This window comes from Ramularia collo-cygni (genome assembly GCF_900074925.1).
Source record: "Ramularia collo-cygni strain URUG2 genome assembly, contig: RCC_scaffold01, whole genome shotgun sequence".
Taxonomy (NCBI): domain Eukaryota; kingdom Fungi; phylum Ascomycota; class Dothideomycetes; order Mycosphaerellales; family Mycosphaerellaceae; genus Ramularia; species Ramularia collo-cygni.
Genome location: NW_019716255.1, coordinates 3,402,339 through 3,419,361, shown reverse-complemented (window position 1 = coordinate 3,419,361; position 17,023 = coordinate 3,402,339). Strand labels below are relative to the sequence as shown.

The 17,023-nt window shown below is 52.5% G+C and overlaps 5 protein-coding genes; 2 read left to right on the top strand and 3 right to left on the bottom strand.

Moving 5' to 3' along the window:
- Positions 1-320: 320 nt before the first annotated feature.
- On the top strand, positions 321-1,292 carry RCC_01124 (related to alpha/beta hydrolase; the record flags this gene model as incomplete). XM_023766386.1 has 4 exons in its annotated part: positions 321-695; positions 751-811; positions 866-1,060; positions 1,114-1,292. 4 exons carry the CDS (start codon positions 321-323, stop codon positions 1,290-1,292), a joined length of 810 nt encoding a protein of 269 aa, XP_023622154.1.
- A 292-nt stretch (positions 1,293-1,584) lies between these two features.
- RCC_01122 (uncharacterized protein) lies at positions 1,585-2,475 on the bottom strand (the record flags this gene model as incomplete). The annotated part of the gene is made up of 1 exon (XM_023766385.1): positions 1,585-2,475. One exon carries the CDS (start codon positions 2,473-2,475, stop codon positions 1,585-1,587), a length of 891 nt encoding a protein of 296 aa, XP_023622153.1.
- A 488-nt stretch (positions 2,476-2,963) lies between these two features.
- RCC_01121 (related to TPR repeat-containing protein) lies at positions 2,964-7,148 on the bottom strand (the record flags this gene model as incomplete). The annotated part of the gene is made up of 1 exon (XM_023766384.1): positions 2,964-7,148. The coding sequence occupies one exon, from the start codon at positions 7,146-7,148 to the stop codon at positions 2,964-2,966; it is 4,185 nt and encodes a 1,394-aa protein (XP_023622152.1).
- Positions 7,149-8,397: 1,249 nt separating this feature from the next.
- On the top strand, positions 8,398-10,595 carry RCC_01120 (uncharacterized protein; the record flags this gene model as incomplete). XM_023766383.1 has 5 exons in its annotated part: positions 8,398-8,523; positions 8,580-8,712; positions 8,940-9,070; positions 9,128-9,969; positions 10,085-10,595. 5 exons carry the CDS (start codon positions 8,398-8,400, stop codon positions 10,593-10,595), a joined length of 1,743 nt encoding a protein of 580 aa, XP_023622151.1.
- Positions 10,596-10,917: 322 nt separating this feature from the next.
- RCC_01119 (related to regulator of reproduction DopA) lies at positions 10,918-16,287 on the bottom strand (the record flags this gene model as incomplete). The annotated part of the gene is made up of 1 exon (XM_023766382.1): positions 10,918-16,287. The coding sequence occupies one exon, from the start codon at positions 16,285-16,287 to the stop codon at positions 10,918-10,920; it is 5,370 nt and encodes a 1,789-aa protein (XP_023622150.1).
- Positions 16,288-17,023: the final 736 nt, after the last annotated feature.

Genomic DNA, 17,023 nt, shown 5'->3' with positions numbered 1-17,023 from the left:
ATGTCTGTAGCCATGGCTCCTCTGAGGTGATGTCTCGCTTGACATTTTCGGTCACTAGTGGCGAGCTTGATGATCCGATCAAGGTGTGCACCCAGTCCTGAAGAACAGCGAATGGAGGGTGGGTGTCGCAGAAGTATCCGACTTGTGGGGATCGTGTGGAGATATTGTTCGCTTTGGGAGCTAGAAGTTTGTGCCGAGAGTACTCTATCCGGGCCGAAAGAGAGGTACCGAGCCGGTACGGCCTCTACCTTCGACTTTCGACATTGACCATACACAATACCACAACAATCCTATCGAAGCGACCACGAACTTCAAACAGCATGCCGTTTGTAACGATCAATGGCCACCGGATCCACTATTTAGAGGCCACGGATCTCGGTTATGATGTCGACGCCGGCAAACTCCCGATCGTTCTCGTTCACGGGTTGGGGTCGTCTGAGAACTACTATGTCCCCATCCTAGAGCAACTTGGCGGTCATAGGGTTGTGGTTCCAACGACATATGGTGCGGGTCAATCCAATTCAAAAGGTGAACAGCTCACGCTCGAGCAGCTGGCCGATGATGTAATCGGACTCATGGACCACCTCGAGATCGAAAAGGCAATCCTAGGAGGCCATTCGATGGGCGGACCTATGGTCTTGACGACTGCTGCCAAGAACCCGGGTAGAGTGGCCGGTGTTGTCTGTATTGGACCTGTAAGTACTCGAGCTGGAGTTGAGGTGTCTCTTAGGTGTTGAACATTCTACACAGGTCAATCCCGCCTCCGTAAAGCCGGAGATATTTACATCCCGTATCGAGACTGTCATGAAAGGTGCGACATGAAGTAATTTGCTTGAACTGCAAAGATGGCTGACCTGTATCTTAGATGGTATGGAACCACTTGCAAACACAATTCCAAAAGCAGCGACCAATGCGAGAAGCACTACGTTGCAGCGAGCCATGATCCGAGAGCTCATCCTGGGACAAGATCCCAACGCATATGCTTCGCATTGCAACGTTATCGTCAACATGAAAGATCCTGGCTTTGCAAAGATCCAGACACCGGTTTTGCTTTTGGCTGGTACGTGAATGGAACACTAGGCCAGTGTACGCCGATGTTAACAGCGTTCATAGGCGACGAAGACAAATCTGCGCCAGTGGAAGGAGTCCAATATATCCATGACCATCTCGGYAGCAAGCAGAAGGAGCTCACGGTATTGAATGGAGTTGGTCATTGGCACTGCATTGAGGCGAGTGAAGAGGTGGGGAAGGAGATTGCAGCCTTCGCGACGCAGATGGGAAGTCGTGCATAGAAAGAAACGTTGCAATACAAAATCGGCTTTGCATCGCGACATTCCCAGCCAAATATGGAAAGACTTGTAACATGGMCGACATGCGGCACCTATGTTTCAGACCTGTCGGCTTGACGATTCCCTCGTCCAACGTGCAGACGATCATACCACCCTACAATCGTGTGTAAAAAAGCAGGCCGGGACTGGAAAGGTCAAAATAGGTGTAAAGGTCCAGAAGATGGTGCGATGCGGCTTCTCATGCTAGCGAGGTTGATACTGGCGGAGACTTTACTCTGAGGTCTTCCGAGCTTCTTCATTGGTCCGCAAGACTCTCAAAAAGGCCATCGCGCTTCTCTGTGAGCCTTCGAAGTCGTTCTCGTGCGCCTTCAAGCGTCGTTTTGGCCGAACGCGCGTCTGCAGGCAGATCCTGGAATGCCTTGAGCTCTACTTCGAGACTTGCCAGCAATTCATGTTGCTGATCTACTTCTGCAAGCCGGCGCTGCAAGTTCTCGACGCCATTGGACCGTGACACGGGTCGCGAAGTACTGAGGCGTTCTTCATATTCGGAGATTTTGGCTTTGAGCTGCTTAGACATTCTTGCCCACTCGGCGGTGTTTTCCACGGTATCGGCAGGAGCTTGGAAATCTTCGCTCTTGAGATGTCGAAGCAGCTGGGTGATGCGTGCTTGTTCGCCCTTTAAAGCGGCAAGCTGGCGATCGGTCCGCTGGACTTGCTGAGCCAGTTCGAATTCTGTCGAAGTGAGATCCACCATATCTCGACCTAGGGTAGACACATCTGCATTTGGGCAGTCCAGAGCTATGCTCATTTCTGCGAGCTGGTCAAGATTGGAGTCGCTCGCTGACTCCGCKAGCACTGCGTGAAGAATTTCACCCGCGACACCATCTTGCCTCTTCGACAGTGTCTGCAGGGCGGATCTCTGTATCTTCTCCACTTGGCTGCGCTGTTCATCCGCACTCTCATTGAGGTCCGCCAGGCTCAACAGTGCTTGGAGCGTGTCCTCGTTTCTTTCAAACGTTGGCACGCGTGAGCCGTACTTCTTGGATAGCCATGCCTCAACGGCATTCCAGTCCTTGGCCTGCGCCTGTTGTGCTCGCGCCTTTGACGGCGAGAAAAGTGCCGAAGCCGTCCAGTCATCCATGGTGATATCAAACGCGATGTTGTTGTCTTTGCGACGCGGCTTCATCGCGACCTGCCGAAACTTAGTCTCCGTCTCAGGGTTAGGGTTGGGGTAGTGACTATCTCTTGTTGGGGCTGACGACAGAGGCCTCGATCAAGTCAAGGGTACTGAGAGTGCCAGAGTCGGCGTTGATGGCCTAAAATTTATGTATTTACTGGTTTCCTGGCATTCAATTACATCGCTCGCCCAATCAATTTATTTTCTGCACAATTTGCAGGTAGTTCAGCTGTCACGGTAGTTCCGGACAACGAGCTTCAATAACATCATAGCACCATCAGCCATACTCACCCCTCTAAGACTAATAGTCATTGCGGTATGATTTCGTTAGCGACATGCATCTGCAGACAATGACCAACCTTTCTTGGTGACAAAAAGGCTGCCGTCTACAGCGATACAACACTGTATCGTCGGAAAATTGGCATCTTCAAAGGCGTGTCGACATTTACCATTTATCGTCTCTCATCGTCTAAACTACAGGTAGATGCTCACAATATTCACCCTTTCAAGGCTTCACCCAGCGTCTCCCACCCATGAACAGACCACGGTGCCATCGAAATCGCTCGTTGTGCATCGCCAATCCTGCCAGCGCCGGCGAATGCTTGCGCCAGCTCCTCCGCCTGCATTTCCCCGAATGGCGCAACCTCCTTCGTCGCATTTTTGAGCGCCATTTCTGTGGCCCACTCGTCTCCTGCAACTTCCCCAAGCTTGGACCAAGCCTGCGCGTCATCCGGCCTCAGCAGTATGGCAGTTTGCGCCTCAGTGAGCACGCTGGTCCTTCCATCTTCTTTCGATGACAGTGTTGCAAGCGATGACAACAACATCTCGATTCCATTCACATCCCTAGCATTCAAATGATCCTTGGTGCGGAGAGAGAGCAGATCGTCTCGGACGGCGGCGATAGTGTCATCATCTGCGTCAAGTGCTGCTATGGCGCCCAAAAGCGTGACAGCGCCGACATGCTCTGGGCTCTTCTCTACGCATTCAAAGAGCTGCTCCCGGGCGACTGACTTCTCCTCCGTACCTCCCTGCGCCCAAAGAACCTGCACAAGAGAGCAGACAACATCGGGATCATTCGCGCTCTCTTGTAAGGCTGCCTTGAACATAGAAATGCTGTTCTGCATCTTACCATTGTTGAATTGCGCTAGCCCTGCTGTTAAATGAGCTGAAAGACGCAGCTTGCGGCGTGATTCAGGATCCAGGCCGCTTTCGTCAGCGTCAGCTGACAGGTCGAGCGCAACTTCAGCATTCTCTGCGGCGTCTGCGAAACACAACGCTGCTAGTTGATTACGAGCAAGGTCTGCCTTCGCCAAGGCGAATCGTGCAAGAGCGGCAAGTGACTCGGACGCTTCGTAGTCTGCTTCCGCCAAGCTACAGAGTGAAGTCAAAGTTTCGATCGCTTCACCGTAGTTGCCCACCCTCTCAAGGAATAGCGCCGCGAGGTGGCGGTATGGCAGGTCTTGAGGTGATTGTGCACCTAGTTGCTCCAATGCAAACAGCGGCTGAATGAGCTTGGTGAGATCTTTTGACGCAGCAGAGACAGTGAGGAGGTAGTCGAAGGTCGAGACAGCGTACTGCTTCTTGACGATGACTGAGGTAGAGTCGGATATCTCGAAAGCATGAGTGAAGTGGTTGAGGGCTTCCGTTACATCTCCAGTCAACAATGAGATGAGTCCTGCACCAACCCATGCATGGGCATAATCTGGATCTGTACTCTGCGCTCTGGCGAAAGCTTGTTGAGCCAGCTCCGTGTCGTTTTGGAGCAAGTATAGAACGCCCAGGTTGGCCCAAACCTTTGCGTTAAGCTCGTTGAGGTGAAGTGAGCGAACGAAAGAGTGCTGAGCAACTTTAGGATTGAGTGTGGTCGTGACGATCCCGAGAGCATTCCAAAATTCGGCGTTACCAGCTTCAAGCTCAATGGCGCGCTTGAAGCATCGAACAGCAGCACTACTGTGCTTCTTTCCACTCCTGGAGTTGCTTCCCACTTGCGCTCGCTGTTCGGCCCATCCGAGGTTGTACCACGCCACCGCTTGCGCATGAACATCGTGGGAGCAAGAGTGGATGGCCCGCTTGAAAGCGAGAATGGACGCAATCAGCGGGGTAGAAAGAGCGGTACTTCTATCTGTCTCATTCTGGTGCAATAGAGATAGCGAAATCTTGTCGACATCAGCCAGAGGCTCGTACATCAGATCGTCAGCTGACAAGTTGAGCAACTTCAGTACGGTATCAATGGGAAAGCTAGGGGAATGCACGTGAGCCCACGAAAAGATGGAGCACGCATCTCCAATAGCTTTCCACATGTTGAACGCGTTTGGAGCTTCGTCGGAGATTTTCTCGGCCGTAGCGATTGCCTCTTTGGCATTCTCTACAGCCTGGCCAAAAAGACCAGTCTCAACACATCTCCATGCATGCTCAACGTAGTTTTGCAGCAACGACATTAGTACACCAAATTCTGTCGGACGTTCCTCAAGCACTGCATGCAGACCTGCAGACGCTTCGTCATATTGGCCAAGCTCTCGGTACACGTTCGCAAGCATATACTTTGCGAACCATCTCTCCCCTGTGATCTTCAGGTCGACTCCATCGTGAGGCTGCAAGGCGTAATTGAAGGTTCGGAGAGCGGAGTTGTAGCGGCCAGAATTGTGATAGCTCTCACCAAGCCCGACATACGGCTGATAGTCGTCGGGACTGATCCGTAGTGCAGCGAGAAAAGAGACGATGGCGAGCTGGTATTCCTGCTTGTTCATCTGAACCACACCGAGGGCGGCATGCGGCCAGCTTATGCCCTTCTTTCTCGAACCCGGTGGCGGTCGGGTCCTACCAGAGTCAACAACTCGCTGAGCGATGACCTCCACAATGTCCCAATCGCCTTGGTCCGCGAACGTTCTCGCCAGCCGTTCCGCAGCGTGGACCTCAGCAGGCGATAGCTCAAAGGCCTTTTGAAAGCATTGCCGTCCTCGCTTCTTATCTTTGGCGTAGTCTGCATAATACGTTCCCAGACTCGTGTAGGCCGGTGCGAAGTTAACGTTGGTCCTGATTGCGGCCAAGAAACGGCCATATGCGCCATTACGATCTTTTCGAGCCGATTTTGAGGTGTCCATCTCCCATAAACAGATACCAATCCGATACAGAGTCTGCGCACGCAAGTCTCTCGTACGTGGGTCGTCTGCTTTGATCAGCTGAAGGAAGTCTTCGAGTTCAGCTGCGGCTAGTGAATAATCGCCGCTTAGCGCTCTACACCAAGCAAGCTCCGTACCAACGCGCACATTGCCCTTGTCTTGTTCCAAAGCTCGTGCGAAGAATTCGATGGCATCTGCATAGTCCTCATTCTCCTCCATAATCAAGCCAAGACCGATCAACGATGGAGTGAAGATGGGTTTGCGCTGGAGAATGTCCTCGAACAATCTTTTCGCCTCAGGATGATTTCTTGGAGCTTGATGATGTACAAGTGCGGTGGCCAATACAGAGTTCAGCGCATCTTTCGTATTCTGGAAGCTCATTCCTAGCTTCCCAGCCTCAATGGCGACGACTTCAATGCCGGTTCTCGAAGTCTCCACCGCACTCTGGTGCTCCTCCAGGTGTAGGTAGTAATCGCCCACCAAACGGTGTGCAAGCGGGGATTGTCCTGCGACTGCCAGGGCTTCCGTGAACAGAAGCAAGCGATCTTCCGGCTCGATAGGTTGGGATAAGTCATCATCATCCTCGTCCGTCTTCGGTCGGGCTGGAAAAGGTGATATCTCACTACTCAGCCATGCCTTGAATATCCTCGCAAGACCACTGTCTGGGAACGATGTAGCATATTCTCGCAGGATTCCAACATCCAGGTCTCGTAGCTCGTCCAAATCGCGAGACTCCAATACTAAATCCCAGGCCAGACGGAAAGGATGATGTATGATCACCATACCCTCGGCAAGTGTAAGGACCTGATCGAGTTTCGAGACTTTCTGCTCAGCCGGCAATACCTCGAGCATTTCGTAAGCGCGGTGAAGAAGCTTCTCTTCGTATTGTCGTCTTATATCGTCATCGGTGGACCAATTGATGATCTGCTGGTAGAGATCTTCGAGCTCACTTTTTTGATACACCTGTAGCTTTACCTCTGAAGTTACCTGTCCGACTTTGGCTCCTATCCGGGTGCGACGTTCACTGATCTGCTTTGCGATGAACTGCGATTCCTCATCCTCGGTGATCTCAACAAGACGAGTAAAGGTATGCGAAGGATGTGGTATTCTTCCCTCTAGACAGTCGTATACGGGGCTTCCTGGAAGATGGAGGCGAAGGATTTGTTTGTTCTGGGCCCGAGTTCCGTGCTGCTTGGTGAATGCGAAGAGTTTGTTGATGGTTGATTGACATCGTTCAGGATCACCAGCGTTGGCGAAGAGCTGCGATGCACCTACAGCTGCCTCACGATACTCGTCGACCCTTTGTGGACCCTGTGCCTCGTAGACGCTGCATAGACCAAGCCATGCTTGCGTATCTCCAGGCTTTGAGGAAGCAGCTGATTTGTACGATCTGGCAGCGTCTTCGTATCTGCCTTGCTTCTCGTATGCGCGGCCTAGGAAAAGCAGAGCGAAGTAGTTTTGAGGATCTGTGGAAAGGGCTTTCTGCGCCYCTTCAATGGCGGCGTCGTATTGCTGTTGGTCCAGCGCCGACTTGGCCGCTTTCAAGGCAGCTTTCGTGGACATTTGAGGACATGTGAGAGTTGGGACGTGAGGTCCAGTCGGAATGGTGATGCGCCGTTGGACGTGATCCGGGCGGCGAGTTCAAGGTCAGAGTGGCAAGGTTTTGATGATGTGAGGTCGCAAGCAAGCCCGTGATGACTAATCAGGAATGACCTTACCTTACCTTACCTTACCTTACCTACTTACCTCTGGAAAACATCAACCACATGAATTTTCCCAACCATCACAAAACACACATCATTGGAGCCGCTGTGACTTGCTGAGTCTAGACATCCAACTCTTGTCTTGCGAATGAAGCACTGCATGAGTCAGATTTCATGAGGCACGTTACCCAAAGGGTTCCTAGAAGACTGCGGTAAGCATAACTTATAACAACTCCGTAACCAACCTCACCTCTGTGACTTCATCGTGGAGGCTTCGAAGAGCCCGTTCTAGGCGGGCCCCTTACTGGAAAGGTTTTTAAGCCACTCTAATACCGCAAGACATTCTTTTGTATGCAGCCGACTGCCCCAAGGGAGGACTGCGCAATTGTGGGCGTCAGGAAGCACGACGAAGTGTCGTCTGTCGAAGACCGTACTCTGGTATCCGTAGCAGAGTGATTGTACTGGTAACAAACACTCGCCTCCATCATGGCTCCCTCTGATTCTACGAATGACTGCGTATTATTGTCACGGAATCATGCTGGATACCTCACCGGACGTGCTCCCAACCGTCCACTGTTGGCTTATCCGATCTATAGTCTCGACTCCCTAGCGAATATCTTCAACGTCCCCGCCATCCGACGTTTCCCCACTCACATCTGCGCTGCCAATGCTGGCGTGCTTCGGGGCTGCTTTGTTGGGCGTAGCGTCGACCAAGCCAAGACCTTGGTGCACGTGGCATGGCTGGTATCTGCAGGTCATAGCATTGGACTTTACGACCGACAGCTTCACGGACGAATCGGATTTCTCTCACACTGTCAACCCTGCGCATTTGGCGGCACGACAAGACTCTGGATATCTTTCGGTCCCGTCTAGACTCAAATGTGACCGGTGTGCCTTCTTATCGTGCAGCAAAACGCAGACAGGGCCTCAGTAGTAAGCACTTGCTTCCGTCTTGGGTTCCATCTGAATTTGCATGGCAAATACGATGACGCCGATGGCGGTGTTGTAAAGTGAAGATATATAGTCGTGAGCGTCCCCTGTAAGTTGCCCTCTCTGTCTCAACCAACAGAGCGTCTCGAGCCTCTCTCGAGACAAACGGTTCGAACACCATGGTTTCCAGCGTAGTCCGCCTTGCGGCTGCATGCTCTGCATTAGCAGGCCTCACGGTGGCTCGTTTCACCACAGAGCAGTATGAGTCCGGCGAAGTCCATGCCCACATCATGGGCATCAAAATGGTTGGTTCTGCTGTTTGAAATCCCGAAGCCTACTTCGCTAACTCACATCTCCATAGGCGCAATGGGACGCGGAAATGGAGTCTGGAGCGATGAACAGCTCGCAGTGGCCTGAGCTCGGTTACACGAAATGCGAGAACGGCTTCGCCGCTGGAATACCTGGGTCTACCAACGATACCTTTCGTTGCAATAGTAAGTCAGATAGTCAACACCTCGTCGAGCTGCGATACCAAGTTGGAGAGGCAACATCGCCGAAGTAGCAGAGGATCTAGCCACGAGGTTTGCAAAAGTCTTGATCGGCTGGAGCCCTGTAGATGTCTTAGCAGTCTCGATACGTCGGGAGGCCGTGAACCACTGCTAGAAGATGGGACCCCTCCACTGTTGATGGCTATCTCAAAGTTGCTAACTGTTGCGACCAGACATTGACTTGTATCACTTCCTGCCTCATACAGCGTTAGGAGGCAACAAGGGACGAGGCTCATCCATGACAGGCTGGACGTCAGAAGACGGACGGGAATTTGTTGCCATTGGTCAATACGACGGCACCGCGGTATGGAGACAACGTTAAACTCTAAACGCAGAAGACTGACTCAGATACGATTCACAGTTCGCTGAGATCACTCCAGAGGGCAAGATCTCATATCTCGGTCGACTGCCGCCTTATGATGGTGTTGGGTCCAATTGGAGAGAGATCCGCACCCTCAGAGACACTATCGTCATAGGATCGGAAGCTATTAACCACGGAGTGGACTTCTTCGACATGAAGAAGCTCCTTGATCTCGATCCAGCGAACCCCAAGATCTTTTGCAAGGATGACCTTCTTGCTCACTGGGACGAGCTACCTGTTGGCCGAACTCACAACATTGTTACGAATGAGGAACTCAACTATGCCATTGCATGTGGCTCAGTTGCTGGCAACGAAACAATTCGCGTTAGGCCAAATGACCCCAAGATCATGCCATGCAGAGGCGGACTGATCTTCCTCGATGTCTCGGATCCAACAAATGTCACTAGCCCAGGCTGTGCGGCAGGCGATKGCTATGTTCACGATGCTGAGTGTCTGGTATACAGAGGACCAGACACCAAGTACTACGGTCGTGACATCTGCTATGGATACAATGAGGACACACTGACGATCTATGATGTTACCGACAAAGTGGGAAATGTCACTAATATCATCTCTCGGACTGCCTACCCCGGCGTCGAGTATGCCCACCAGGGTGTTGTCAACAACCGCACTTGGCAGGAGTACCTCTTCTTGGACGACGAATTTGATGAGAGAGACGCCGAGACCCCAGAATCAGTAACCAATGGCTTACCTACGACCCACATCTTCGACATCCGGAATTTGGAGGCTCCTCATTACAGCGGAAACTTCGCGGGCCGCACTCGCTCAATCGATCACAACCAGTATATCTATGACGGCTATCTGTATCAATCTAACTACGGGTGAGTACACTGAAGGGTGAAAGGCATGCAGGATAGTTTGGAGTTGTCACTTGAGCTACAGAAAGCCCCTGGCCATAGTAGAATTATCTAAGGCATCGCTAACTCTTCGTTTTAGGAACGGCCTCACCGTATGGGACATCAGCTCCGTGACCGAAGACCCCAGCGGAGGCAGCATCTGCGAAGCCGGCTTCTTCGATGTCTACCCAGAAGACGACGAGGCAGAAGGTGGCGGTGTCATCTCCTTCGTAGGTTCCTGGCACTCATACGCCGGCTTCAAATCGGGCTACATCTTCGTGCACACCATTGAGCGAGGCTCTTTCGTTGTGAAGATGACGTCCAAGGAATGCGCGAAACCACCTGTTTGTGAATCAAACACTTGCTTGACCTCGCTCCGTGCAAGCAACATCGAGGGACGTCTAGAGCAGAGCGTAGAGTTTTGCCATGACTACCTTCTGCGACAGAGGACCGAGGAGAACTTGATTCCAGATTATGCTAGAGTTGGCTGCGCTGGAGAGGAGGTTGTGGCTCAAGTCAGCAGTGCTTGTGCTTGTGTGCCAACTAAAGCTGTGCCGGACCTTCCCAGGACTACTTCCCGGCCTCCATCCCCCACGATCCTTCCACCGTGATTTTAGAGCGGCGCTGGATGCCATGAGAAGTGCCTGTTACCAGTTCACGCTCTTAAGGCATCAGTTGTCGTAGATACGGCACGGAGCCACCGCATGAAATATGCCTTATGGAGAGCATATAATCGCAAACTCAAGGACTATCTAGCCGCATATACTCGTGACTGATCCGTGATGATGACTTAACGACATGGTAATGTCGTGGTACAAACTGCTATTAAACTTAGCTTGGGCGACGTGACTCCGAGCTCACGCTATGCGCTTCGTTAATACTGTGTCTCGCAGACGTGTCAATGTGATGTATGGTATCGGCATTGTCGCCCTCCTATTCGACCATCGTAGCGAGATCCAAAAGGTCTTCCAGCAGCTCCTTTCTGATGGTKCCAGCATCCGCCTTTTCCAAGCCATAGACGCCCTCATAAGCACTGATGCTCAATTGACTCAAGAACGGTCTCAAAACAGTCCGTATGAACTCTGCCTTGGGCAACGCCTTGATGTCATCCTTGTCGACTGCAAGATCGTGTATGATGAGACCCAGCCTTCCGGTCGTTGCAGCTGGTACCTCGTCTCTTCCATCGTCGCCGAGAGCCTGTCCCACCATATCTGCGAGCGCTCCAGACTTCCATCCTTCTGGAGCATAGACAGCATCGACGGTATCAGTCACGTACAACCACTCATGCAAGAGGAACTCATCAAGTCCCAGCCCAACTAGCACCTCCAGCAGCTTACAGCACTGTAGTAACGCCAGATTGTCATACCCATCTTTCTTCTCAGCCTCATCACCCACGGRCAGCATTGAACGCAGAGCCATCTGCAATTGGGCATTGATGATCGGCCACAATGGCGCAATGTGCACTGCACTGACAGACACCGCCAATGTTCGGCACAGAATGAAAAGCTCAGCTCTAATGGCTGCAGAAGGCGATGATGAAGGACTCGCATCGAAAAGTTCTGCGAGCTTTTCTTCCAGCGTTCTCAAATTTGCAACGTAGGTGTCCTCAGGCGAAGCAAGGAGTAAGATACTTATTCTTCGCAAGTTGAGCTGTGTGCGGCGATCGGCTTCAAGGCGAGCAGCGCTGGCGCCAACGCCGAACATGATTCCCGCGCTCGAGGGTGGCGTAATGCGCGTCAGAAGCTCGGGCATGCCGCGGTCTTTGTCGTGAAGAGACCACTGATGGAGAGCAGGGAACCAGCCTTGCGTCATCACTTCTGGAGTGGCAGAGAGAAGTTTCGGATCGTTGAAGGCGTCTGCGATCTCCTTCTTCCATGGTTTTGCTCCTGGTGCTTTTCGAGTCATATGGGTCAGAAGCGTGAGAACGTCGTTTCCAACATTCTTTGGAAAAGATCGTGCTCTGAATAGCGAGGAGACCAGACTGGCTGTAATATTGTTGATGGCGGCTGAAATGCGTTCGGGGGATTCCAGTATCAGGTCGAGTTTAGACGCCACCCGGATCAGGACCGGGAGCAGAGTCATGGAGTGCTCCAGTGTGGCATGCCTGGAGTTTTCGACCCCATTCCGAGCAGTGTCTTCTAGTGCGGGCTCAGTTGCATAGCCGGAAGGCAGTGTGGTGAAAGTGGCAGTCAGAAGGCGCTGGAATATGTCTCCAATGTCGCGCCTCATCTTTCTTTGCTCCCCAAAGTTGGTATTGCTTAGTTTCTCGGACAAAAGGAGAATTATTGACAGCAGATGCGGAAGAACTTGTCTAAAGGGAAGTGGATTTGATAGAACATCTCGTAAGAACGTTATGCAGTCCGACCACACTTCGTCCAATGCATCATCCTCAATCGAGGCCAGATAAGCGGAGAGAAACGTTGCAACGTCGGAGGGGGTTATGTCAAGGGTCAGACTGGATTGCCGTGTGGAAGGAAGGGCGGATGGATTGGTACGACTGCATAACGCATCCAAGATCGCTGGCACGACGTTCTTCGGGGTGGATACCGGCATAACGTGCAGCAAGCTCAGAGCTGCCGATGCTTCGTTTTCGGTCTTGGCTCCAGACCAGTACGCAACACTGGCTTCTAGGCACTCAAGGGGTTCGACAGCAAAYAGCTGCTCGAGAAGATGTCGTGATTTGTTACGAACCTTCAGCGCATTGTATGCAGTCGTCGCCAAGCTCGATGCATCAATATCCGCTACTTCCAACGCACTACTTGCCCACAGCCACATTTTCAACGCTACGCGGATCGCATCTTGGAATGCAAGGATAACGGTGAGACGGCTGTTGGCTTGAGCAGTCCTACTGGGAGGTCCCTCGGATTTGAACATCCCAGCAGCCACGTGCGTGAGAAAACTGGGCTTTGCATGGCTCTCTTGCGGTGGCGGTGGATCAGTTGCATCCGCAAGCAGGCATGTGTATGCTCGGTTCAGTAGCATCTCTAATCCTTCCAGTAAGTTTATCAGCACAGCTTCGGGAGACTTGGATGATATGTGAGAGGCTGTGTGGGACATTGCTACTAGCTGTGAATGGGTTTTAGTAAGCTCGCCGCAGAAGCACTCCACGAGCGGTATCAAGTTGGAGAAGATAGCGTCGGCAAAGGTTGGTAAAACGTCTGCGAGGAAGGCAAGCCATTGGTCCAGATRGTAGCGTGAGCTGGGTGCGGAGAACCCCATCTGCAGGCACTTGAAGAGTTGTGGCGGTGGCGTCATCACCAGAGATGGCGCGGAGGCAGACGGAGATCGAGTGACAACGGCACGGTTCGTGTTAAGGGATGCCCGTGGCCGTATCTGCTCCCGTGGGCTCTCTGGTACGGAGTTGGAAAGCCTCAGTTTCAAGGCCATTTTGACCAACGTCAGTAGTCCACCCTGGAGTGAGCTCATGCTCCCCGTTAAGCAGACCATCAAGCGATCCAGAAGCGCTGAATCAAGGTCAAGCGATTTCAACTCTTCAGCCAGTGGACAAGATAGCAAGATGTCAAGGATTTGCACCAGGCGCCTATTCATTCTTTCAGACGAGTAGTGATCGCTGCAGAGGACCTGCACGCATGTTTCCGTCAGGAACTGGAAGCCATCTTTCTCGCCAATCTTGACTCCGTCTGACAGGAAGGTGCTGCTCAAGCATCGCCACGTCCACGCGCTGGCGTGGGTGAGGATGTTCAAAAATTGACCGTATACATGATCAAGATCGCGCGCTCGGTCTTCGCGCTCTCTTCTTGACAACCCTTGAGAGGCTGCCTGTGACGAATGAGCTATCGTAAGCCCGACTACCGGTAGATCCCTTTGAAGCTGCCGCAGCAAGATCTGAAACACTTGTTCGAGACTCGCCAGGCCGTGCAACCAGCTTCTCACGGCATCAGAAGTAGGGTCCCCTACAGCATTTTGTAGAGCGTCTAAGATCAACACCAAAGGATGTTCTAAGACCGAAAGATTGCGCTTCACGAGTTTCGAGTCTGGTAGGACACTCATGGTACTTCCACGTCGGACACTACCGCCAGTCCTCGAGGTTGGCACGGACACTGAATGGTTCCACAGAACAGCGAATCTTCTTGCAGTATCTGCATCCACGCCAGTCGTAGCTGTTGGTGTAGCTGATCGTTGCTCTAAGGACATCGTGGAAGAGATTCTCACATTCCTGATAAGTCCAGCAAGAGATGCCGTCGCGATATCATCACTCCTGACCAGGCTTTGAAGCTGCCAAAACACCCTGACAGCCTCGACATGGTATTTCGGAAGTTCTGGAGACATGTATACCCACAGCTGGGATGTCAATGTGGGTTCTAGACTGACAATGTCCTGGGGAGAAAGATACGCCTCCTCAGCGGCCAGAGCCGACAGCAAACTGACAGTGGAGTTCAATGCTGGGAATGAGATGGCCTCCGCGTCTGTCGATCGAAACTTGTCAAGCAGCGCGGTGTTGAGCTGTGTCTTGAATCCGGCGTGCAGCGTTGCCTTGCCCAGCAGTGTCACCAGAAAAGTTGTAGATAAAGAATACAGATCTGGATCCAGGATGGTGAGCGAATGCCCAGCAGTCTCGATGGCCTTGACAGCTAAGAGATTTGATATCGCGTCGTTGGCAAAAGGCAACTTAACTTGACCAGCGGCCTGATCTCCAGCACGATAGAACTCCAATATTGCTCGTCTGGCAGCGCTATCTGGCACATCCTCTGGGAAGGAGGGTGAAGCGCCTCTGCCAGACTTCCCAACAGATGGCTGGAAGACTCTAGCAGGAAGCATGTCCAAAAGCACGATCGCTGCGTCAAGCAGCACCACGCGCACTTCCGGCGTTGTTGATCTCGCATTTACAACACAGATGAGATACAGTAGCATCTGCGGGATATGTAGCGTAAGCATCTCCTCGTCCCTGACGTTAAAAGTCTTGACAATCCATCTGAACAGCTTGACGCCTTGTGCAGCGTCAGAGTTCGATTCGAATGAATCGTTCAAGATGCCAAGCAAACACTCCCATATCAGGCTGGCTTCGACGCCGTCGAAGAACAAGCTTGCACTTCGAATCACTTCAGCAACATCGTTCGGTGGCGCTGTCAAGTTGTACTCGTAGAGGCTCTTCATCGCAGGAAGGAAGATCTGCGATACTAGCAGTCCGCCAATTTCCCACCGGTCCATGAGCGATAGACAAAGCCTGAAGGGTCGGGCTCGCTGCAGCGGCGCGTTGTCGACATTTTGGAACATGTGTAAAACACAGCGCTCAAGGCTGGCTTTGCCATACGTCGAGAAATAGCGTAATTGTGAGTCCGAGCCTCCAGAACTGGAAGCATTCCGTGTGACATTCGGCGATGGCGATCGACTTCCGGGCTGATCTTTGGGCTCTGGGCCTAGGAACCAGCTCCAAAGCCGCCTATTGAGGCTCATATCCCGCCGTAAGAGCACTAGCATAGCGGCTGCTACCAAGCGATCCAGATCTTGAGTGCCAACCCTTTCTCGAAGAACTCTGGAATTCAGAGGTAGATGGGTCACGAGTAAATCGAGGAATCCGCGCTGAATCAAGATCTGAGCGTCGGATAGGCCGCAAACGAAACAGCGTATGAGCAAACCGGGCTCCGGCGAAACGACGCAGTCGGCCGCTCTCTGGTCTGCTTCTGCACCACCATCTTTCGCTGCGAGCTTCGGAAGAGTCCTAGATAGGTAATTGAGAGCGCCCTGACGCCGAGAAGGACTGGTGATGACGGAGAGGAAGAGACACTGCCAGAAATAGCCATCCTGATCACTGCCCAGCCCGACCGATCTGAAGTCCGGAGTGAAAGAACGCTCCAAGCCTTGCAAGATCGCGAACGCTCGCTGAAAGTCTTCTCCGGTCTCATCTTCCAACGCTGGTAGGAGACTGAGAATCAACGACTTCAGTGCCGGGCGTAGAGCGGATGGAGAAAGCGCAAGGATGTGGTCCTCGAACAAACGGTACAAAGCAGGTCTTACCGACAGCGATGCGAAAGACAACACGGCAGTAAGTCCCGGGAGATATTCGTGGATGTGACTTGCGATGTGAGCGTTGCCGAATGTGGAGAAGATATAAGTGTAGACCTCCAGTGCTTTCTGATGGACTCCAGAAGGCAGAGCCGGGTTCAAGCATTGGGCCAGTCGCGTGGCAATGGCATGGCTGTGTGGAAGATCGGAGACGTCGTCCTTGCGCTGACTTTGGACAGCTTTGAGCAATCGTGCAAGAAAGGCAATGTAATCCGCCCACTCCTCGGGGGAGATTTCCCATGAGCTCAGGGCTCGTTCAATGTTTGCAGCATATCGCATTTCACTCGTCAGCGGATGCACTGGCTGGCTGACAGGCCGTTGTCGCTCCGACAACGTTCGACGGGAGCCCGCTAAGAGAGAGATAAAGTAACACGCGAATCTTTGGCATGTGTTCTGTGAACAGGTTGTTCTTTGAGAAGGCGCGAGTCGCGTAGGTTTCGGCTTGACCTATTCCGACACTAGCGCGGATCTCGGACTTGGCTCCTGCCACCGCGCTTGGATACCTACTTACTGTAACATCAACTTCAACGTCACTCGGCTCTGCTCATTTCGATACGCCGTCGTCCACCGAGATTGCCGTCTCTGCGCAACGTATCAGTATKGTTGGCTGGAGCGATGCCTGGGAGCAATGAAGCCAATGCTGGATCTGRCCATCCGACAAACAATGAGACATGCTCGCCACCCGCGAATGGGGCTGTGAGCAGCAATGGCAATCCACAGGGCGACATTAGCAGCGACAATCCGAGCGATGTTGATGAATCAGAGCAGAGAGATGTCATGACACAATCTGTGGAGCTGACTCCCCCGCCGCTCCCTCCACGGCCTCCGCTCCCTCAGGCGGGAGGATCATTGAGACTCTCTTCGCGGTCATCTCGACCACAGCTGCTGTCCACGCCAACCACTGCTTTGTCGCTGGGCGACGTGCACACCCAGACTTCCAATGAATCAAGTAATTTGCCGTCTCCATCTGCCAGACCACTCTCCCGGAAAGCTAGCTATACTCATTTCGGCCGCT